The following is a 23,832-nucleotide window of genomic DNA, read 5'->3' on the forward strand; positions in this document are numbered from 1 at the left end:
AGTGCATCGCTAACAAACTCAGACTGTGCCCTTACATGATTACTAATGCCATTGTTTTTGCTACTTACACAGACAAGCACTCAGCCACACAGACACTCACACAGTTTACAACAGGGCTACTAAACATGCGCCCTCTTTTTGAGGCCCTCTGCAAATGTTGTGGTCTAAGATGTAAGTAAAATAATCTAATATCAGATTTTCTTAGACATTTTCCCTTTTTCTACCATGTTGTTGTGGCAATACTGTTGGACACTTTGTTGGGCAATGGATTAAGTAAATAATAAACCAGTCTTCAATCAACAAATAGAAGTTTGCTGAAAGAGGTGAACTGCCAACATTACCACCACTTTAGAAATACACACAATGCATTCAGAAAATCTTCAGACCCTTTCATGTTTCATATTTTGTTATGTTGCAGCAAATCTATTGCACTGACATAGGTATTCAGATCCCTTTACTCAGTACTTATTTGAAGCACCTTTGGCATAAAAGCCTCTTCTTGGGTATGATGCCACAAGGTTTGCACACCTAGATTTGGGGATTTTATGCCATTATACCTCCTTTGCAGATCTTCTAAAACTCTGTCAGGTTGGATGGAGACCATCGCTGTACAGCCATTTTCAGGTCTCTCCAGAGGTGTTTGTTTGGGTTCAAGTCAGGGCTCTGGCTGGGCCACTCAAGGACATACACAGAGTTGGCCTTAAGCCACTCCTGTGTTGTCTTGGCTGTGTGCTTAGGGTCACTGTCTTGTTGGAAGGTGAACCTTCAGCCCAGTCTGAGGTCCTAAGTGCTCTGGATCAGTTAGTATCAGTTAGTTCTGATATCTGCTGAAAAACAACCCTACAACATGATCCTGCCACCCCCATGCTTCACTGTAGGGATGGGACTGGGCAGATGATGGGCAGTGCCTCATTTCCGCCAGACATGATGCTCAGAATTGAGGCCAAAAAGTTCAATGTTGGCTTCATCAGACCAGAGAATCTTGTTTCTCACAGTCTGAGAATCCTTTAGGTGCTTTTTTGCAAACTCTGGGTGGGCTTCCATGTGTCTTTTACTGAGGAGAAGATTCTGTCTGGTCACTCTGCCATGAAATCCAGATTGGCAGAGTGCTGCAGTGATGGTTGACCTTCTGGAAGTTTCTCCCATCTGCACACAGAATCTTTGGAGCTCAGCCAGAGTGACCATTGTGTTCTTGGTCACCACCCTTATCAAGGCCTTCTCCCTTGATTACTTAGTTTGGTGGGGTGGCAAGCTTTAGGAAGAGTCCTGGTTGTTACAAACCTTTTTCATTTAAGAATTAAGGAGGCCACTGTGTGTTTTTGTAGCCTTCTCCAGATCTGTGCTCTACAGGCAGTTCTTTCCTCCTCATGGCTTGGTTTTTGCTCTGATACACATTGTCAGCTGTGAGACCTTACAGGTGTGTGTCTTTCCAAACCATGTCCAATCAACTGAATTTACCACAGGTGAACTTAATCAAGGTGCAGAAACATCTCAATGATGATCAAGAGAAATGGGAGGCCCCCAGAGATAAATTTCAAGTGTTATAGCAAAGGGTCTGAATACTTATGTCCATGTGAAATTTTAGTTTTTCCTTTTTGATACATTTGCAAAAAAAATCTAAAATTCAGTTTTCACTTGGTTATTATGGGGTCTTAAGTGCAAAGTGAAAGGGTCTGACTTTCCAAATGCATTGTATATAAATTTTTAATTAAAGGGTCAATTTGTGGATAAGACAGTGCATATTTTCTTTTAGCTTGTACTGTGTAATAGTTGTATGACTAAAAGGACATAACAAAAATATTGTTTATAATTATGCAATTTAATACTGATAACTACAAAAAAACAAGCCTAGAAATTTTAAGCATTTATGTAGTTGCATAAAAATGCTTCAGAAATATTATAAAGGAATTGTCTACATCCTGTTTACATGATTAAATAGTTATTTACGATCTTACTACTCGGTGATGCACACGCTTTTCTTTAATTAGTAAATTATTATTAATTGGTTATATATGTCATGGCTGTTAGGATAAACTTGCAACGTTACAGAAGTAGACAGTCTCATGAGTGTCATGAGTCACCTCTAGTTCCCTCGATCCTCCGTTTTTTCCACCTTTTCAGTTCCAGGCAGTCTAAATACAGTGTAAACAGAGATGTTCTGTTTTTTTCTGAATGTTTCGAGGATCGTAGTGCTCTGATCACTCACTACACGAGCTACAGAGACACCAGGAGATCGTGCTGGACCAAAACACGCGCAGTATGTGATATTTATAGAGAGTCAAAACAGAGACATCATATCAGGATCCTGAGCAGATTGTGGGTCGTTTTCTGAGCTCGAGTACTCACTGATACTTGTCTGCAGCTCAAACATCTCCAGAGTGTTCTGATAGGTGTATCATTTCTGTACATTCAATGGTTTTTAAGTTATAAAGCTTAAAAACCAGATAAGATTGAGTGGATTTTGTGTGCTTTTAAATGGTGCACTAGTAAAGGTGTTGAAATGCCAACCATACGATATAAACCAAAATCACTAATGATACTGATTATTATCCAGTGAACTGATCACCAAACTGAAAGCAACACTCAGTCTGTAGTATGTATTCATGAAATTACCAGTGCTTGCCTGTAGATGGCAGTACAGGTTAAGGTATGTGACTGTAACGTCCTGTCGCAGGTAAAAAGGTGCTGATTCTGACCTGTACAGTGAGAGCAGCCCTGCGACTGAAACTCTTAACCTCCTTGCTTAAAAGTACTAAATATAAAGTTGTTTTATAATGAGAAAATACATTTTCTATTTGCACATGTTTACATAATACATAAATAAATAAATAAATAAACAAATAAATAAATAGTTGGTAAATGTAAATTCATTGACTGCTCATTAGTGTCAGTGGACACCCTTCACTTTTACATGGAGCTTTGTTAACCCCTGCCTTACTGTGGCCCATAACTCTGCACAGTACCATAATACATCTTACTGTAATAGTTGGTTGTATCCTCAGAACCCACAGACATCCATTCATCATTTTGGCTCTTTTCTCACTGAATCTATTATCTGCTCTCTTGTGATTTATTCTATTTATATTCTCATTTTATTTTATTTTTAATTATTTATTATCTCTTATTTAACATCTTATTATCTTTAAAATGTTGTAAATAGTCTGTGTACTTATTTGATTGACAAAGAAAGAAAACAAGTATGTTTGTGTTTTGCCTGTGTTAAATCTTAATACAACTTATTAATTACGTTTTTGCAGTGTGAGAGTAACTAGTGCTGAGAGTATCACTATGGACATGAATTAATTTAGTCATGTAACATGGGACATTGAGAACACTCTCAGGAATGTTTTACAAGAACTGCCTTTAAATGCTAAATATTTCATTATATAAAATGTGTGGTTTTATTTGCAGGTCATCTTAAGTGCATTGAGTGCAAAATGTTCAGTGTGACAATCAGATCAAGAAGGTTATCAGGCATTTTCCTTCTTTAGTTGTTCTGCCTTCTTTTTAATTTTTTTTTTAATTATATTTTGTGTTCTCTGCGCAGTATCCACAGCATCCAGCAGAGGGCAGCATCATCCCCAACACATAACTTTCCATTATGCCTCTCAGTTTCCCCATCAGCTACAGTTACTGAACAATCATGACCCACAGTAAAAGTTCTGCATACATCTACAGACAACTTTGTCAGGTAGAGCAAATCTTTTTATATACAGATGCTCTGAATGGCACTGTGTCAAAAGAAAAAAAGAATACCCCACAATGTGTGACTATATGCATTTTTTACATTTTTTGTTTGCAAAGTTTTGCATTTTTTTTGATGTACAGTGCATTTTGCAGTTTATGATACACAAACAAATGAACAAACAAATAGAACTATTTTTCAGAGCAGATATAGCACCACCCTAAGAAACACTGAGGCCATGCTGTGAGCTTTCACACGTCATGTCACAAAACTGTGGTTAACTCTATTCGTTTTACATAAGGGGAAGTAGGTCTTCCAGTGAATCATATACCACGCTGCCATTGAAAACAGTAGTTCTCAGAATCTCTTCAGTCCAGAGTCAAACTCTCTTCACTCCAGAGCTCTTCTTCATACTTTCCTCTGAAGGCCATATACAGAGATGGTGAGTTAATATTCAGTATACTCTCCTCTCTGTAAGACTCTGCTTGCTGAACTGTCAGTCGATGCTGATTTAGAACACATCAGTGATGTGAACACACATTTGAACCCATTCTAACCTTTTTAGATGTGCTCAATGCTGCTGTGGGCATCAGTGAAAACAGTTGGGCTGCTTTTTCTTGCCATACCAGGTGAGTATTTTTTATCTGTTTTCTAAACAGTGGCAGGGGCAGGACTGGGGACTATGGTGCAGGGGGCAGGCAGCTAAAGTTTCCGCAAATATTAATCTATTTTTTTTTTTTATTTTATTTTTTTTATTGGGCCCCTCAAGTCTTAGACTGTTCTTGGGGAGTGCTGGGAGATTTTCTGGCCCGTTGGACCATCCAGGCCAGTTGCAATAATGATCAACTAAACTAGATCACAGCACAGCCACATCTATTAAGAAAATAATAATGATAATAATATAGCATTTTTCATGCCAGTGGCAGCTCAAAGTGCTTTACAGACAGGTGATAAAACATAGTTGTACAAGAAATTATACGTATTTATTTAGAATCTGAAGAAAATGAAACAGATTGCATTAGAAGATAGATAAACACCACGAGATGTAGAGTTTTAATTAAATGCTGAGTTAAAGAGATTGGTTTTTAGATGCTTCTTAAAAATGAGCACTGATCTTGACTGTCTAATAAAAGGTAGAATTGAGTTCCACAGTTTAGAAGCATAATAACTGAAAGAGTCTCTCCATGTTGTCTGTATTTTACAGAGGGTATTTGTAGAAGGCCACTATCTGCAGATCTTAGATTACATGCTGGAACATAAACAGACAGACACTCTGTGATGTAAGCTTTAAAAACTAGTCGCAGAACTTTAAAATCTATCCTGAATGAAACAGACAGCCAGTGCAGCTCTTTTAAAACAGGACTGATTTGATCTCTCTGTTGTTATGATGCTGATGCACTTTGTACGAGTGGTAAAGGATGTATCGTTTTCTTAGCAAGTCCAGCAAGAAGATCATTACAGTGATCAACTCTGCTTGTAACAAATGCAGTTTCTCTGTGTCACTCTGAGATGGAAAAGGCTGAACTTTAGTGATATTTCTCAGATAATAAAAAGCTACTTCAGTAACTGCGCTTACATGTGGGATAAAATAGAGCTCAGAGTCTAAGATCACACCTGGGTTTCATACAGATGTCAACAAACCCCTTCCACTGCCTATTCCACTGCCCCCAAACTCTCAAGCAGTTGGTCTTTTGAAAGCACATACACAGTGTACACATAATAAATGGCATTAGATCAGAGACCTGCAGTAGAACTAGCTGATAAGCTAATTTAGCTAGTCAGCTAGACTGTAGCATTGTGGTTTGTGTTCATAACTAAGCAAAATGGATGAGAAGGAGAGAAGGTGGAGCCGTGATAACTAATTCAGCAAGGGAGCAACACGTCAGTCTTTAAGCTCTTCCACTCACCTGAGGCCAGTTACACCAAAAGGCCTTATGAGTGGTCATAAGCTAAGCGAGTTGTACCAACTGGCCAAAAGCTGAAAAAGACCAGGTGCAGCTTTTACAGTAAAGTCAAATTGTAGACCTTTTCTAGGCTATTTAGACCTCCTTAAACAAGCTAGCTCTTTGCTTGTCAAAGTGCTGCTCCACACCACAACAGTTAGGGGACGCAATCCAAACTGCATTCTACTGCACTAAATAGCATGTAAAAAAAAGTGCACCACCAATAAAAGGGCAATCATTAGCATGGTGTGTAAAGTATTTAAGTGGGTGGTTTGTAAAACAGGGACTTTCTCTGCTACAACTCGAGTCACTGGCATAGTGTGCACAGCTCTTAAACAGCTTCACTAACTACTAACTTCTATGAATAGTACATGGTTAGTAACTACTTACCCCAATTTTCTTCCATGCATTTGGTAGCCACCTTGTGTGATTAAGTCCTCGTCGTGATCGTATGATAGATGCAGAACAATGTAGAAAGTGTTCAAATCAGAGTCGTTCTTCCTAAAGTCTAAAGCTAAAAATATGTCTTCCCACAACATACAGCGTATGCCTAAAATGCACTGTACCTTATGTCCTGGTATTATTGCACTATTCATATTTGCACAGTGAATTACTGCACTATTTGCACCGACAGTTACTTCACAAGTTTACTCTACATGCTTATCTTTTTACATATGCTGCTCTCAGAGATGGAGACAGCTGTTAAGATGTTTATTAATCAGTGTTACTTTAAGCAGACTCCATAATCTGATCTAAAAGTTTCACTGCTGGTTAAATTACTTCTGCTTTTGCTAATAGCAGGTATGTATGTGCAGCAGTTTTGCTTAGTAACATAGGTTACAATCGCCATTGTTACATATGTTTTTACATGAACACACACTGGTCTTTGTAGTGCCTAGATCAGGGTTTGGCAACCCAAATGTAAAGAAGAGCCATTTTGTCCTTTCAACCAAAATCAAACCACCTTGGGAGCCACAACATTTTATGTACATTTTACCATTTTGGCTGTAAACATGTCTCAGCATGTGTTAATGTACTAGTGTAGGCTAAAAAATATAAATGAAAGACAGACTTACTTTGCTCTGCTTTAACCTTTGGCTCAGTTATAGCCACTTTTCTCACATGTCCAGCAGGAAACTTTTCCTCAAAAGTAGAACAGTTTCTTGTACAATGTCTCTCAATGTGCAACTTTTTACGAGGCTGAAGTAACTTCTCATTTGCCAGGGTCTTGTTCGAATTTTCCAGTTTCACCTTAAATGGTGCCTGAGGCACCAAAATGTTGCACCATTTAAGGTGGAACAGGACGATTTGAATAAGAAACTGACTTCAGCCTTGCGACTTCTTAGTGTTTGTCAGTTTCTCATTGCAGATTAAATGCATCAGGAAATCAGCTGAATGCTTATAAATACAAATAAGTCCATTCGTCTTCAAATGATCAATGTACGTCTTAAATCTATCTCTTTGCCGTTTTGTGAGCTACTAGCTAGGTGAGATTGTCTGTTGTCTGTGTTGCTATGGTGACCAGCAGTCTGTGCAGCAATTTTCAGGGTTAAAGGGTGTATTAGCAGTTATGCATTAACTCCAACGTTTGTTAAATCTGTGTTAGAACAATCAGCAGAGCTTTATTTTACTGTGAAGGAGGATTATTTAATGTTTACCTAGAAATCGAATTCTGCTGTGGAGCTGCAACAGGGCAGAGCTGCATGTGGCTCTGGAGTAGCATGTTTCTGACCCCTGGGCTAGATGTATCTTTGGTTGGTGCAATAGGCATAAAGTCCTCTCTGTACAATAACAATAACTTTGAATTTGAAGACCTGTTTGTGTGACCAGCCCCTAATTTCAATCTATCAGAATATGTATTTATTTATTTATTTATTATTAATCTGTTCAAAGGAGCTACATTCTCATGAGAGAATCATCAGGAAAGCCACATTTACTCCATATATCTACCAATTTAATATCTGCTGATTTATCTGCTGATCTGCTGCTATTTAATATTTGCTGATCTATCTTCCCACAACATACAGCATTTACCTAAAATGCATTATAAAATGCTCCCTTAGTGTTTGAGGTAATGAACATGCACAATAAGTGTATTTTCACTTTGTTTTCTCCTACCAGTCAATGAAAACTGTTGTGGGCTGCCAGTGAATGCTGTTAAAAAGCTTGAGGACCCCTGACTTAAACATTTTAATGTGCATAAAGCGCCACTCCATTATAAACAAAAGCTAGTGGGCGAAGTGGCAACCCTGAGAGCACCGACTCAATTGAGACATAACAATAGTGAATAAACAAGCAAATTACATTGTCATTTTTTACCATTATGTTTTATTGAAAGTAATTTTTGCATGGCAGGCATGACTTGCTGTTGCACTGGGACCCATAAGATCCTATTTACAGCTGTTTCTATCTATTTTTTCAATAGATTATCAAAAAACAGAACTTTCACGTAATAGGCTTATAATGGTCTTCCTCTTTCTTCAAACGCAGAAGTTCAGTACATTTGTAGAGCACAGACTTTCACAATAGCATAATGTTGTTTTATTTATTTATTTAAGCATGAACCTAAAATGCTAATAGTGACTGGATCTTAACACATTACCTTTCCCACCATTCATTTATTATATTTTTTGTAGCCATTATGCACAAGGGTAGCACTTCATATGGATCCAGTATTCATAATGCTTTATGAATGCATCTATTTGGGTATTGAATGGCATGCATAATGCATTACAATGCCTGAAATAAGCTTGTGTAAATTGCTTATAAGCAGTTATAGCTACATCTATAAACCTTTATAAAACAAAAGTATATGAAAGAAATCTGCAAGGACATTTTTCAACACATCCAGTGTTGAGTCTGGTTGAAGTCTGGTTGAAATTGGTTGAATTGTCTGCTTTTTATGATCCAAGTAATTGCAAACACATTCAATGATGTTGAGGTCATTTAATACTTTTGAAATCTAAAGTTTTGGAAGCTCATGTTTGTTTTCTTTTTTTTTCTCTTGAAATATTGGGTAAGGGCTGGACATACAATTCAGCTGTGATTCTACTGTACATGGAATACAGCAGTGCTTATCCTGTACCTAAAATTCAGCTATGATTATACTGAACGTAAAATTCAGCTGTGTTTATACTGTACCTAAAATTCAGCTAAGATTACACTAAAAGATAAAATTCATCTGTGCTTGTACTGTATCTAAAATTGAGCTGTGCTTGTACTGCATATACAATTCAGCTGTGTTTATACTGAACATAAAAATCTGCTGTGATTATACTGAACATAAAATTCAGCTATGATTATACTGAACGTAAAATTCAGCTGTGTTTATACTGAACATACAATTCAGCTATGATTATACTGAACGTAAAATTCAGCTGTGTTTATACTGAACATAAAAAATCTGCTGTGATTATACTGAACATAAAAATCTGCTGTGATTATACTGAACATAAAATTCAGCTATGATTATACTGAACGTAAAATTCAGCTGTGTTTATACTGAACATACAATTCAGCTATGATTATACTGAACGTAAAATTCAGCTGTGATTATACTGAACATACAATTCAGCTATGATTACAATGAACGTAAAATTGAGCTGTGTTTATACTGTACATAAAATTGAGCTGTGATTACACTGAAGATAAAATTGAGCTGTGCTTGTGCTGTACATAAAATTCAGCTGTGATTACACTGAAGATAAAATTGAGCTGTGCTTGTACTGTATATAAAATTGAGCTGTGCTTGTACTGTGTATACAGTTCAGCTGTGATTATACTGAACATAAAAATCTGCTGTGATTATACTGAACATAAAATTCAGCTGTGATTTATACTGCACAATAAAATTCAGCCATGCCTGTACAGTATATACAATTCAGCTGTGCTTGTACTGAATATAAAATTCAGCTGTGATTATACTAAACATAAAATTCAGCTGTGATTGCACTGTACATAAAATCCAGCTGTGATTATACTGCACAAAAAAATTCACCAGTGCTTGTTTCACTAAGGTTTTGCAAGCTTGTGACCTCGAGTCCAAAAGTAACTCTTCTACTGCTTCTCTGACCTCTTATGCACAGAATGTTCTTTTAAAGGAGAAAATGAACTTTTCCTGGTTAAAAAAACATGATTCAAAACATAATATAGTATATCACAAATTAAAAAAGTATAAAATAAAATAGTCTAAAATAATAAAATAATAATGGTCAAAAAAAAAAAAAAATCTTCATGTGTTTCAGGGTCTCTGGGTCAGGATCGGACCGTGACTCACATCCCAAGCAAAATATGTGCACTTCATCATACCTCTGTGGTGTTACCCTGCAAACTCACTTACCCTAGTAGTGAAGTGGTCACTACTTCTGTATGGCACTATAAGAAGCAGAAGAATGTGGAGCCTGTGGTTGTTTCTGTGGTCCGGGCATTTGGAGAACATGTGGAGGACTGCTCTCTCCCCCTGAATAATGTGATGCAGGGAAATGCTGGCATCTATCAGTTTAGCTTCATGACCAACAGCTCCACACAGAACCTGACCAATGAAGACGGAGTAACGCTGGAGATTACAGGTGAGAAATTTACTCATCCAAAGCCCAAGGCACACATACAAACTCAATTCCAAACAAACTGGGACAGAAGGTACAATGTAAATAAAAACAGAAAGCAGTGATCTATAGATCCAGATCTGTGGCCTGTATTTGACACAGTATTAAGACATTTAAAATTTTATCCTGTCAACTTCTCTCTGCGTGGCTTCAAGCTAACACACACACACACATACACACACACACATAGTGTAGAAGTGACTTATTTCTTTTACTCCACGTAGGAGCAGTGTTTCATGTGGACCGGCCTTAGCTATATTTGGAGTTTTCCCTAGACAACCAGCTAGTTAATAGGTGACCTAGGTAAGCAGTATCATTTAGCTTTGGTTTTCTTTGGTTCGTAACACTAAAGAAAGGTCCATTTACAGTCCTAATTAGAGGAGCGTCTTTCCATGTGATGTGGATCAAACACCCAGATTCTCTCCACTGGCTAAAACTCCCGGCTCTTGGCCTGCCAGTCATAGTCCTGCTTTCTCCGCCATCCACTGCGTTATCAATGCTGCCAAGAGTGCAACTAACTAATGCCGCCCACAGCCTTTGGGGAGCCACCAATCAGCTCTGACGCTGTGTGTTCACTTCCCCACCATTGCATGAACCTGGCTGCAGCCTGTATATATTTTCTGAAAACGAGCTCCGTCTCTTCTGCCCACTGTAAAGCCTCCTATAGACGAGTTGACTTCACAAGCTGCAACTCTCGCTGGAGCTTTACTGGCCTTACCATGTGTATGTATGCTTCTCTCTGGACTGACACTCTTTCCAATAGAGTTTCTCTTTAAAGTGCATGGGCCTCACATGCTCACCAAGCCACCAGTATTTCCAACGTACACTGACGCCACAGTGGTTTTGCAATTTCGTCAGTAGTTTATACCCTTGTTACTTCTCACTTCCTCAAATAAGGACATAAGTTTACAGCTTTCGTTCGTCAGATAGACTGTGCTGCTATCTAGCGGTATCAGTGTCACTGAAAAAATGAACTACAGTTTTGGTTTATATATATCATTAAATAAATAATTAGTAACTAGTTCCATAAAACAGACAAAGTATCTGTTGGTCCTGTCCCCATTGCTGGTCCTGCCCCTGTCCCCTCTGTTGACCTCTGGACCCTCTGCCTATTTTGGCAGTGCCTTCTTACCGTCTTTATCCATCCTCTGTCTTGCACTTCAGGAACCTCTCCTTAAGGGAGGGTCCTGTCACAATGTTAGACTCCAGATGGACCTGCTCATTCTGAAATGGCTCATTTTAAATTCTCCTCCAGCTTCTTCTCCAGCTCCTGGTCCTCCCTGGCTCCACCCGTTTATTACTCACACCTATTGCTGTTTCTGTACGTTCAATGCCTTGTTATTTTGTAGTTTCTCTTTGGTTTAGACCCTTGTTTGTTTTCGGTTAGGGATTTGCCTATTGCTTTTCTGCACATCCATCCTGCCCATGAACCTCATTTGTTACACCTTTTAAAGATGTTATTAATTTTATATAGTTACTCGTTAAAAATAGCATGGCACAAATAAAATCCAAAAAAAAACCCAAAAAAAAACACGTGAGTCTTAGGAGGATAAATGACCAGTACTTGTTCTTACTGTGTTCCCCTTTGGTGTCTTGGTTGCTATCAGTGTTTCGTCCTGCTTTTCAGGTGGTTTTTCCAGTCATTAACATCTTCAGCAATGCTGATTAAGGGACCACACCATTTTTTGGACAGGCTTCTTTGGACAATGGCAAATGTTAAAACAAATAAGACTGACTTGACCTAAATTCTTGCATTTTATATCATGTAAAACTTCTCTGACCGGAAAAAATAAATGTTGGAGTAAAAACAGCAATAGTGAATATGTGAAAATTAGTGGTCACTTATTGATCTTGTGAATGTTGATCATTCTTATTGTTGCCTTTCATTTCTTATTAGTGTGTTAACATTTTTCTGCAACTGATGGAGTTGAATCTTTAATGCAGACCTGAAGATGGAGATAGTGTCAAAGTCAGACGTTGTGTTGGAGGGAGAATGGGTGATGCTGTTCTGTGGCACCTGCATCCCTTCCCTCACTCTACCGACCTACATCTGGCATAAAGACGGACGTCCACACAGTCACACACATGGTGTCAACCAGCTGGAGTTACAGGAGGCCAAACCGGAGGACTCAGGCAGCTACTCATGCTCCATAAGTGGCCGCGAAGGCCTGCCCTCCTCAACTGTGAACGTCACAGTCCAGTGTAAGTCAACTGCAACCATAATATAGCACCCAAAGACTGTTGCTATTGATGGCCCCAGTTATGATAATAACAATAGGCCTCATTCACCAACCGTTCTTAAGAAGAAAGTTTGGTAAAACTTTCTATGAATGTCACCTTTGGAAGCATCTATAAAAACATTAACATGTTATAATGCATTCATAAGGCATTATAAACATAGCTATAAATATTTAGAAAAATGCATTATACATTATAGCCATGTTTATTATGCATTATGAATTGTTAACACAATACATTATAAGTACTGATCATAGCAAATTATAAGAGCTCATAAGTTGTATTTGTCCGCTCTAAGTAAAGTGAAGCGTACTGTACTAAAGCCTCCTCCAGTGTTCAGAGTGAGGCTTCAAGTTGAAGTATTTACTGAAGGATTTACTGAAACACTAAAACATACACAGTAAAGCTCATTACAGGCTTCAAATGTCAGAGTTTAAACTAGTGCTGCCATCAGTGTTTTACCCAATGTGGGAAAGTCAATGTACACCACCGTTAGCTTGGTATTTATCTTTACGCTCTCCAAGCTGGGACTGACTTCTATGGCACTGACATTATAACATGTTATTAACACTATTTATAATGCATTATATTAACATTCATAATGTATAATAAACATGGCTATAAAGTGTAATTCAGTGCAATAAATATTTATAACCACGTTTATAATGCCTTATGAATACATTATAACATGTCACAAAGATTCTGACATTCACCAGTGTTTTCTTATTTGGGATTTGTTCTTAGGTAAGAACAGAATCTACACACACTCAAGAGCACAAAGGTGTGAACAGTCCTGCTGTTTAAGAACACAACATGAATCTGATGTAGACTTTTTCTTAGGATTTTTCTCAAGAACACATTTGAGAAAAAACTTGGGATGATATTGGTGAATGAGGCCCAGTCGCTTTTACGACTGTAGTATGATTAGTCTTCCATGATTGTTCTTTAAAGCTGTTCTAAAACAATGTACAACTGAACACAGTCCACTTTGTGATAAATGATCATGAAGAAGCAACAGAGATTCCTTAAATGTATTTATCATTTACAAACATTCATTAAATTAATTATAAAACTAAATCATGTATATACATATCTAAACCAGGGCCTCCAAAGAACATCTCCGTGTCCATCTGTTCCTCTGGTGAAATGGTGGAGGGGACTTCAGTGAATCTGACCTGCAGCAGTGATGCAAACCCACCTGTGAAGATCTACACCTGGTTTAAAGTAGGTGGAACCTCACCTGTAGGATCTGGACAGACTTACAGTTTCAACTTAAACTCCAGAAGTGGTGGGTTGTACTACTGCAAGGTTCAGAATGAACATGGATCTCTTAGATCAGCTTCAGTGCCTGTCGTTTTAAATGGTGAGACCCTTGATTTGGTATCATAATGCACAACTTACTGAAATCGCTTTGCAAAATGTGTATTTTATGACATTGCTGCATCTGTGTGTATCTCAGCAGGTCACTCCATGATTCTGTATGTAGCTGTTGGTGTTGGTTTTTGTGGAGTTGTAGCTTTTATTGCTATAGGTTTCTGCCTAAGGTGTGTATATTATTATTATTATTATTATTATTATTATTATTATTATTACTACTACTACTACTACTATTATTATTAGTAGTAGTAGTAGATAGATATTTTAAAAATCACATACAATTCTGATTCAAATTTAAAAATCATATTTATTTATTTATTTATTTCCTCCTTCTTCTTCTTCTTCTTCTTCTTCTTCTTCTTCTTCTTCTTATTATTATTATTATTGTTATTATTTTGCAGGAGCAAGAGGCACAAGCAGAACAGAAAGACAGACAAACATGATTTTCAGGTGAGCTGATTCAAAAACTTCCCAAAATAGCCTGTAGATGGCAGTGTAGGACTGAAGTATGAGGAATATAGCCATGTGCAGTTGTACAATGAGTATGTACTACTAAGTGCAGATTCTGTTCAATAACAAATTTGGAAAACAAATAATTTACAAATATGTACAAATGCAACATGGAATGTAAGTGTTTATGTTTGCTGACCATTCTCTGTGCAGAATGCAGTCCCAAATGCCAAAGATGACACATACACAGTTCTTGACCTGACAACTAGGACCAATGATAACGTGTATGAAATACTCGGAGTAAGTATCTCTACTAATTTAACATTGACATTTTTCAGCCTTATGCTATTAATAAACTCATTTGTTCTGGTTTTAATCTCACACAGAATGTTCATCTTAGTCCTCCTGTTGACACACGCATATCAGAGCGCTCCGACTACGAGAATGTTGCAGTAAGTTGCATCCAACGACACTTAGAGTGTGACAAATACAGTAATTTGATAAGTTGCTAAGATTTTTTTAACAAAATGCATGTAACATAGCTTTAATAAATCAGTGGAAAGTGTAATAGTATTAAACCCAGCTGTCCTTCTAATGCTACTATGCTTGGCTACAGTGATAAGGTATGCAGTGGAATAGTAAATGGGAATAGAGAGCTAATGAAGATATGGTTTCCATGTACATAAAGTGAGGGGAAACAAGTATTCAGTGTTATTAATATTTCAGCACATATATTTACAGATGTCTTTTTACTTTACTTATAAATATAACAAAAATTATGTACTTATTAGCAATAACAATGACAAACAGTTAAAAGATGAGATTAATAAACTAAGGGGAGTTTCAGAAAACTAAAGGGTAATGCACTCACCAAAAGGGCACTCAAAGTGTTTATCTTTTATACTGATGCTGATAGATACTCAAGAGAGAACCTAATACCAAAATTACTAGCGTCATCTGAGACATGCATGTGGCAACATAAACTCAAGACTAAGCAGAAAGCAGAGTGTGAGCACCCCTTAAGTAGGGTGCCCACAGCTGTAACTGCTCAGCCCTAATTACCCCTTAGTGATGTCTCCCCTAGCGGCTGGAGGTGGCCTAGCATGAGGCTGGGACATTACAAAATTAGTAATATTGACACCTTGTTGCAAAGACATTGTTGGCTATTACAGCTCAAAACATCCAAAGCAAGAAGTAATTAGCTTATTGCAGCATTGTGGTTAAATTTGTTTAAATTTATTAAAATTGAATAGGTCTACCAAATAGAATAGCAAACCATTCCTGTTTGGCAGTGGTATTCAGACAACTATATCATTGAGCATCCCTAGTAAGACATGGCTATATAAGTACTGTATGTGAAGATAATCAAAGTATAACATTTTATGTTAATGTATTTTGCAAAAAGTCACTTCCCAATGTCTGTTTTTCTTTCAGACGTTAAATAACATGACGAATACCAGTCAATCCTGATACAAGCGATCCTCAACTAGCTGTCATGCTTCTCCTCCACCTGACCAGAGACTCAACCTTCACTTTACCTTTTATTACTGTTAGAACTCAGCTATGCATACTGCACAGGTGTCATTTAACTTTATACACAGATAGAAGAGGTTCTCAAGGTTTGTGGCTGGACAGTGACTTTAGTGACCAATATTGGAATAAAAAAGGAAAAATTAGAAATGGTCAATCCTTGTCCTGGAGGTCTGCCACCCTGGAAAGTTCAGATCCAACACACCTGACTCTAATGTTTAGGTGCCCCTGAAGGCCTTTTTTACCTAGAGCAGGTGTGTTAGGTTAGGGTTGGAGGTTAACTCAGCAGGGTGGCAGACTTTCAGCACCAGGATTAAGCATCCCTGGCTTACACATTTATTGCAGCCATTGCAGCTAACATTTAAAATGTGGAAAAATAAACAGGTGAATGTTGTGTAATGGAAGGTAGCAACCTAACAGATCTATATTGAAATATTGCATTGAGTGTGAAACCAACTGCACTCACAGTCAAAGGGGAGCCTGTGCAATCATATTTCTGCTTGTAAATTTCTTATTATTGTTTATTACCTAAATGAAAGATTAACCAATACAGCACTTGCCTTTTTGTGTATATTATTATTATTATTATTATTATTATTTATTATTATTATCATCATCAGAGAGATGGCAGTATTAATAGTGTTTTTAACATGCACATACACACTAGGGAACATGATAAAAATAGGCTTATACCGAGCGAACCACAGTGAGATGAATATATATGCTAGAATTTGGTCATCAGCTTCCTGTATTGTCCCAATGTATTGTCTGTATTGTCCCAATTTGGTATCCCAGTGCAGTAATGCAATCACTGCTAGGAGGTACAGACCAAATCTTAAAACACTATGATGTAGTGCCCCCTTTAGGCCAGTCAGTCATCTCATGTGCTTGAGGAGCAGGAGGGCATTTTACATGGAGGTGTATGTTGTGTCCAAATTTTGTCACAATCAGAGAAAAACTTAAGGATTTACAGGCACTTTTGTCAGAACAAGCCAGGCAGTTTGATTGATGTCTTGTGGCCATTCTGTGTATTCAAAGTTTTTTGGATAATCATTTACCTACAGACATTTAAGACCAAATGTGAGACAATTTGATCCACAGACTGTCATTTTTCTAACTTTGAAGAATTGCAGAACATTTTTTTTAAAGAATTTTAAAAGAGATTTATTTGAAAAAAAAAGTTAATTTCAGGACAACGTATGGAATGACAATTAAAAGGACTTATCCTTGTTTTCATAAATCAAGGATTATGGAAAAGCAAGAATTTTGAATGTAGGCCTTACAGTGCATGGGCCAAAATGTAAAACTTTGCTTTATCATGCCACCATCAGGCCTGTTGGGGACATTTCAGTTGACTGGGTAATGTTGACTGGGTAACACTTACCCTTTGTAGGTTTGTTGTTTGGATCACTTACAATGTCTTCACCCCAGTCAGTTTTAGGGAAGAAAAGGTGCTTGGACCCCTAATTATTGTAGTACCAGTGTAGCACAACAAATGTAGTTAATGCAGGAAAAACATGCCTATTGTGCTGTTGCAGTGATGATGTTTCACTAAGAACAGTCAACTCACCCCCAATCATGATTGTTGACAAGCTTACAAATTCAGAGGATATTCAGTTGTCTCTGCAATTTACAAATTCACAAGAGGAGGGCACTGTTTTGTGTGCTGGGTAAAATTAAAGACATTAACTGTGTAAATGCACATAGACATAGTTGATACTACAACACAATAAAAAGGATTCAGTGTTTTAACTTAAAAAAGTAAGTAACCTGGTTGTCTTAAATTATAGAATAATTTAAAACTTGTAACAGAATCAATACACAGTTTACTGTTCTGTTAACTTACTATTAGGAGCACACCTGACATTTTAAATTATAATAAAATAATAATTCAAAGAGGAAAAATACAACACAGACACAAAACTATGACATCACAGATGTGAATAAACCACAAATGTTTTCATACTGAGAGATTCCCATGACTAATTTGAACTCGTCTGAAAAGAATGACTCTTTAGTGCTCATAAAAATATATATTTTTAATATATTTTATTATTGAAACATACAGAAATGCAGAAATGAATCTTTAGCATTTAACAGCTCCACCCAGCATGTGAATGTGGTGAGAACACAATGCAGATCACTAACAGCCTCACACTGAGCTTAACATACTGAGTATAAGAGCTGATACACAACATTTATATCAGAATGATTTCAGCTCTTAGCATTTCATACTCTTCATAGAGAAAAGATGCTCTGCACTAAATAATACAGATATATGATTATATTAGAGATTTAGGTTTATAAAATCCAGACAGGATGTTAGCAAGAAAAGATAATACTTTCATGTTATAACTTGTCATTAGCATTTAAAATATATATACAATAGAATCAATCAACCTTTCTTTCTCTCTCTCTCTCTCTCTCTCTCTCTCTCTCTCTCTCTCACTCTCATGCAGGGGTGTTTATTATTCATGGTGATGTTCTCATATTTGGTTTCTCACAGTCTGAAAGAAGAACACACACACACACACACACACACACACACACACACACACACACACACACATTAACATACATTTCTGTATGTTACACACACACACACACACGACTAGACATGTTAAGTTCAGTTATACTGTGGCTTCAAATGTCCAAGACCACTAATGAAAATGCTTCTATTTGCATTATACAAACAAGAACAAAAAAATAATCAGATTAACGCATTTTAGTGAAAAATACACACACACACACACACACACACACACACACACACACACACACACACACACACTGGGTGGAAGCCAGGACTAAGAAATCTAAACAGAAAACTAAAACAGAATCTTTTAAATTTTAAATACTTTTAAAATGTTCTTAATAATTTATGTCTCCCTTAAAACAATAAGAAAATGTACTATTTGTACTCAGACAGAGATTAATATCACTATATTTAATATCCACTATATTTTTACAAAAGTTTTTGCTGAGATCCTGTACCGGCTCTACCAAATAAGCATGAGCAGCTGTGAGGCCCTTTGGCCACCAGGGGACCCCCTGACAACTTTAAGATATTAATTCTGCTTTAGATACTCAGGCCTTGATTAATCTTGGTTTAGATACTCAGACTGTGATTAATCCTGTTTTTTAATATTCAGGCTGTGATTAATCCAGGTTTAGATACTCGGACTGTAAATAAACCAGATTTAGATACTAAGGCTGTGATTAATCCAAGTTTAAATACTCAGACTGTGACAGTGTCATGTTTGTGGGGAACAGCTACATACAACATGTCAAGTAGTCACCAAAGAAGAAAAGAGAAATCATACAACTAAAATATGTAGAAAGCAAAGCATTTATAACGCTAAAAAAGCAATGTTGCTGCCACAGCCACCAGGGTTAGATCAAACTAAGCTTCAGATTATCTGGATAAGCAAGAAATACAATGTGGTGAGACAGACCCAGATCCAGAGACACTTACTGCAAGTATGTGGTACACATCATCAGAGGACCTGGCTGTGGACTGAAGAGCTGTGTATGTGTCGTCCTCAGCATTAGGGTCAGCATTCTGGACAGAGGATGGGTAGAGAAGTAGAGGGGAAGCTGATAATGAGCTTATAAATGCTTAACAGGCCAGCAACTGGTAATTAACTGGTTGATTATTACTGCATTATTAAGCAGTAACTAGAACACTTATTTGTATATTATGCGACACAATATTTTGCACAACACTGTAGGTGAGCCTGATTATGGCACTATAATTAAGCCTTATCAAGCCAAAAGCTAGTAACCAATTACCAGGCCAATAAATGTCTACAAAATTACGTTATTAAGGAATATCTGGGTGAATTAAGATTTTTCCAGGGCACTTGTAATGATCTTCATAAGCATAAGAGATTAGACACCAAATCACAAGATCATGTCAAGATTTGAATCTTCTTTGTTTTTAATGAATAACTTTAGCCTGTCAAGCTGTCTGAGTTCAATGGTGTATTTTGTCTTTTTAAAGCAAATGATGAATAACTGCCAATAATGGTAATTTATGTACTACAGGCATGATAAGGCTTAATAATTGCTTTGTAAAAGCAATTTAATCTCCGCTCCCACTTTATATTAAGTGTCTAATAACCATGTAGTTACATGTCAACAACATATGCAACAACAATGTAACTACTAATTATTTAGTCACTGTTACAGATGGATTACAGAAGGACACTTTATGTAATTACACGTGTATCAACTTCAGTTTTGCCTCATGTAATTACACAAACGTATTTTAATAGTTCATGTGTAACTACACAGTTATTAGAGTTAGTTATCAGTTACATAGCATTATCCAAATAAGTTTACTGTGAACAGTTTAACTCATTTTGATCATGATCTACTGTAAATAGAAGCACTGTAGTTCAGCTCTTTGAACAGCATTTTGGACACTCACCTTCTAACAATTACATCCCACAAACCTTAAACCTACACTGCCATCTAGAGGGAGAAATATGTAATTCCAGACTTCCCTTAACAGAAACGAAGGTCCTACTCACCACATCATGTTTATCCACATTTTTGTTCTGCCTCTTGCCTCTGCAAAAAAGGTGTCTGATAAATATTTAAATGTCCTAAAATATGATAGAATTAACAGAAAATTTGACTGGCAAAATGAATAAACAATACATGCATGTATAACCTCATCCAGAAAAGCACAGTGAGAAGAGCTACATTTCCACAAAGACTGACTCCAACAACCACATACAGAATTACTGAGGAACCTGCTGAGATACACACACATGCAAGACCTGTTATGTTTCAAAAGATGTAATTGAAAGATAAATTAATGAAATTAATGATAAATTAATAATGCAAGAAAAAGTGGAACATATTTTAAACAATAACATATAAACAGGTGCCTCACTCTTTAAAGTGACTGGCACTGGTGCTGATCTCTGAGCTCCATGTTCGTTCTGAGCCTCGCAGTAGTAAGATCCACTCTGTAGAGGAATGTAACTGTGTCCAGATCCTACAGGTGAGGTTCCACCTTCCTTAAACCAGGTGTAGATCTTCACAGGTGGGTATCCATCACTGCTGCAGCTCAGAGTCACTGAACTGCCCTCCACTATTTCACCAAAGAAACAGATGAACACTAAGACACTCTTTGGTGGATCTACAACAGACAAGGAAAGAGGAAAAAATCTATGAGAAAACATGTTGTGGAGCCTAAAAAATGAAACAGAGCCTAATAAATCCTCAGTAACTTACAGAGAACATTTAAATACACAGCAGTGGAGTTTCTCTCTCCATGTTCATTCCGACTCTGGCATGTGTATTCTCCACTGTCCTCAGATGGGAATGCTGTAGGTTTTTCCTTCTCCTACTGATGTTGATCCTTTAAACCAGGTGTAGTTCTTCACAGGTGGGTTTGCATCACTGCTGCAGGTCAGAGTCACTGAACTGCCCTCCACTATTTCACCAGAGGGACTGATGGACACTGTGACATTCTTTGGGGGATCTACAATGAAGAAAAGTTGAAAAAATATAATACCTTCATGTTTACTAAGTTTCAGCTGAATTTAAGTTAACTGTTTATAAAGCCAGGGGCCAAAGTTTTATTACACATTTCAAAACCTAAAATTAGCTCAGCCAGATTGAATTGAAGTCCCTGTAGTTACTAAATAATAAGCCTGAGTAATAAGGACTTCAAGGAGTTAATACCAGAACATTAACTCACATGCAACATTAATCCTCACAGCAGTGGATCTTCTTTCTCCATGGTCATTACGACTCTGGCATGTGTATTCTCCACTGTCCTCAGAACTGATGTTGGGAATGCTGTAGGTTTTTCCTTCTCCTACTGATGTTGATCCCATAAACCAGGTGTAGATCTTCACAGGTGGGTTTGCATCACTGCTACAGGTCAGAGTCACTGAACTGCCCTCCACTATTTCACCAGAGGGGCTGATGGACACTGAGACGCTCTTTGGAGCATCTTTCAGATATATGAACTTATTTTGAGGATAAATTTTATTGTACTGACTTGTAATCAAATTTAACAAATTAAGATAGATGAAAAATGATATGTTAGTCAAAACTGAGATGCATTGTTGTTAAAGCAAACCATTACTTGAAGTCTTACTTACATCTAACACTGAGGTTCTGAGCAGTAGAGTTGAGATGCTGATATCCTCTTACAGCACAGCTATAACTGCCTGCATCCTCACTGCTGACTGTCTGCAGGTGGAGCTGGTTGTTCTTGATGGTCTTTGTGGTTAAAGGACGTCCATTTTTGTACCAGATGAATGTTGGGTCAGTCAGACTGCAGGTTGTTTTACATGTCAGATCTGCTGTTTCTCCCTCTGTCACTTCATAAGGAGTTTCTACATGGAGCTCTACGAGAATAAGAGGACCAACAGATTAGCAGAAGGAGGAAACACTGCTGTATCACAGACCTGAGGTCTGATTATACTACAGTTGTCCTCTATATCTGTAGCATGGTCAAATATTAAGTCAGTCTGTATCAGAACATCTGGAAAGTGATATAAATGTAAACCTACATATACTAAATATACAATACGTTAAAACACCAAAAAAGGAAATTTAAAGGATATAGCCCACACTTTTAGCAGAAAAAAGACACACAAACACACACACACACACACACACACACACGCTGTTGGAACAAAACCTCATATCTCCAAAATGGTAACTTTACAGGAGAAGGAAAAAACATATTTTACTTTTAATGTAAGTAAACAGAACCAGAACTTTTAGAGTAATTTTGGGTCATTTCTTTTGGTCCATTAATCATGAACTTCACCCATAATGTAAAGGACAACAGGCATTGTCTTGTAGACAAAAATGGGATGATTTAACTCACCTGTAACTCTGATCTGAACCCCAGGTTTACCCCGCCATCTTTCTTTATCTACGTCTGTTATGATTCTGAAGTAGTACTGATGTTCATCCTTCTTCATTACATCACTCAGTTTGAGGGAGAAGTGTTTCTGTTCATCAGTGAAATACTCAACTCTGCCTGAGTAATAGAGGGTTTTAGACAGATCTGGCAACTGATCTGGGTCTATAATCCAGAAAGTCTCAATCACTGTAAGACCTTCTGGGTGAGTATAAGTTCCATTCATAAACACTGTGGATCCTTTTAAAGCACATATTTCCTGCTGGTTGTACTTCACACTCCACTCTGTTCCAAAAGCTCCTGAAACATATGATGCATGAAAGAGCTGATTACAGAGTCTGGAGCCCATAAGACAGTCAGAGTTACTGTAGCTTACAGCTTCACTTCTCTCCTCTCTAACTCCAGCAGCTCCTCTACAACACTGAGCTGATTCTGAGAGAAACCACAAAGTGAGAAGAGCTCTGAAAGTGATGTTGTCGGGTGGGAAGTGGGAATGTGATTCTAGGTAAAACAATGTATTACTACACTAATGATAAATGTAGTTCATGCAGGAAAAACAGCTCTAGTGTGCTTTTGTAGTGATGATCAGCTGACTCACCCACAATCATGAGTGCAAAAATCAGAGGGAAAGCCAGTTTCCGTGACATCATGACAGCAACCTCCTGCCAAAAAAAAGTATTCAGGCCATAAGCTTAGATAACATATGGATTTTACAACATATATTGGAATTTGGACATTGACAAAAATGTTATTACTTTGTAGCTACACAATGCATGATGTGTAGGCATGTAACAATATTTTGTCTCCATTTCTTTTTAAAGCAGTGGTGTCCAAAGGCCAGATCTTGGGCCAAGAGATGCTCTGTGAACAAATTTTAAGTGGCCTGCAGTTTCTCTCCAAGAATTCATTACAGACAGCCCACCAGATTAACTATATGCTGCAAATTTTCCTTTAAATTCACCATGGTAGCACTACTGAAAACTTGTAGTGTGCTGTACCACAGAGTGTTAAAGTAGCTTGGCTAAAGTACAAGAGCCTTTTTTCTTTCCCTTATTAGACCTGCAAATGAATTTACTGAAAGACATTGAGTAATGACCATATGAACTA

The 23,832-nt window shown here is 37.3% G+C and overlaps 1 protein-coding gene and 1 pseudogene across 1 annotated transcript; one reads left to right on the forward strand and one right to left on the reverse strand.

Moving 5' to 3' along the window:
* Positions 1–4,028: 4,028 nt before the first annotated feature.
* si:ch211-286b5.6 (B-cell receptor CD22) lies at positions 4,029–13,859 on the forward strand. Its single transcript, XM_036556978.1, has 5 exons — positions 4,029–4,127; positions 4,251–4,314; positions 9,873–10,196; positions 12,177–12,434; positions 13,573–13,859. Exons 1-5 carry the CDS (start codon positions 4,125–4,127, stop codon positions 13,857–13,859), a joined length of 936 nt encoding a protein of 311 aa, XP_036412871.1. The 5' UTR covers positions 4,029–4,124.
* A 5,378-nt stretch (positions 13,860–19,237) lies between these two features.
* LOC118797711 overlaps positions 19,238–23,832 on the reverse strand; it is a 42,421-nt pseudogene continuing 37,826 nt past the window's right edge.

Source organism: Colossoma macropomum, unplaced genomic scaffold (assembly GCF_904425465.1).
Source record: "Colossoma macropomum unplaced genomic scaffold, Colossoma_macropomum, whole genome shotgun sequence".
Lineage (NCBI taxonomy): Eukaryota > Metazoa > Chordata > Actinopteri > Characiformes > Serrasalmidae > Colossoma > Colossoma macropomum.

Coding starts and splice junctions, on each gene's coding strand:
- si:ch211-286b5.6 (XM_036556978.1), top strand. Junction 4,315..9,872: donor GCTTTTTCTTGCCATACCAG/GTGAGTATTTTT, acceptor CATGTGTTTCAG/GGTCTCTGGGTCAGGATCGG. Junction 12,435..13,572: donor TGTGAACGTCACAGTCCAGT/GTAAGTCAACTG, acceptor TATCTAAACCAG/GGCCTCCAAAGAACATCTCC.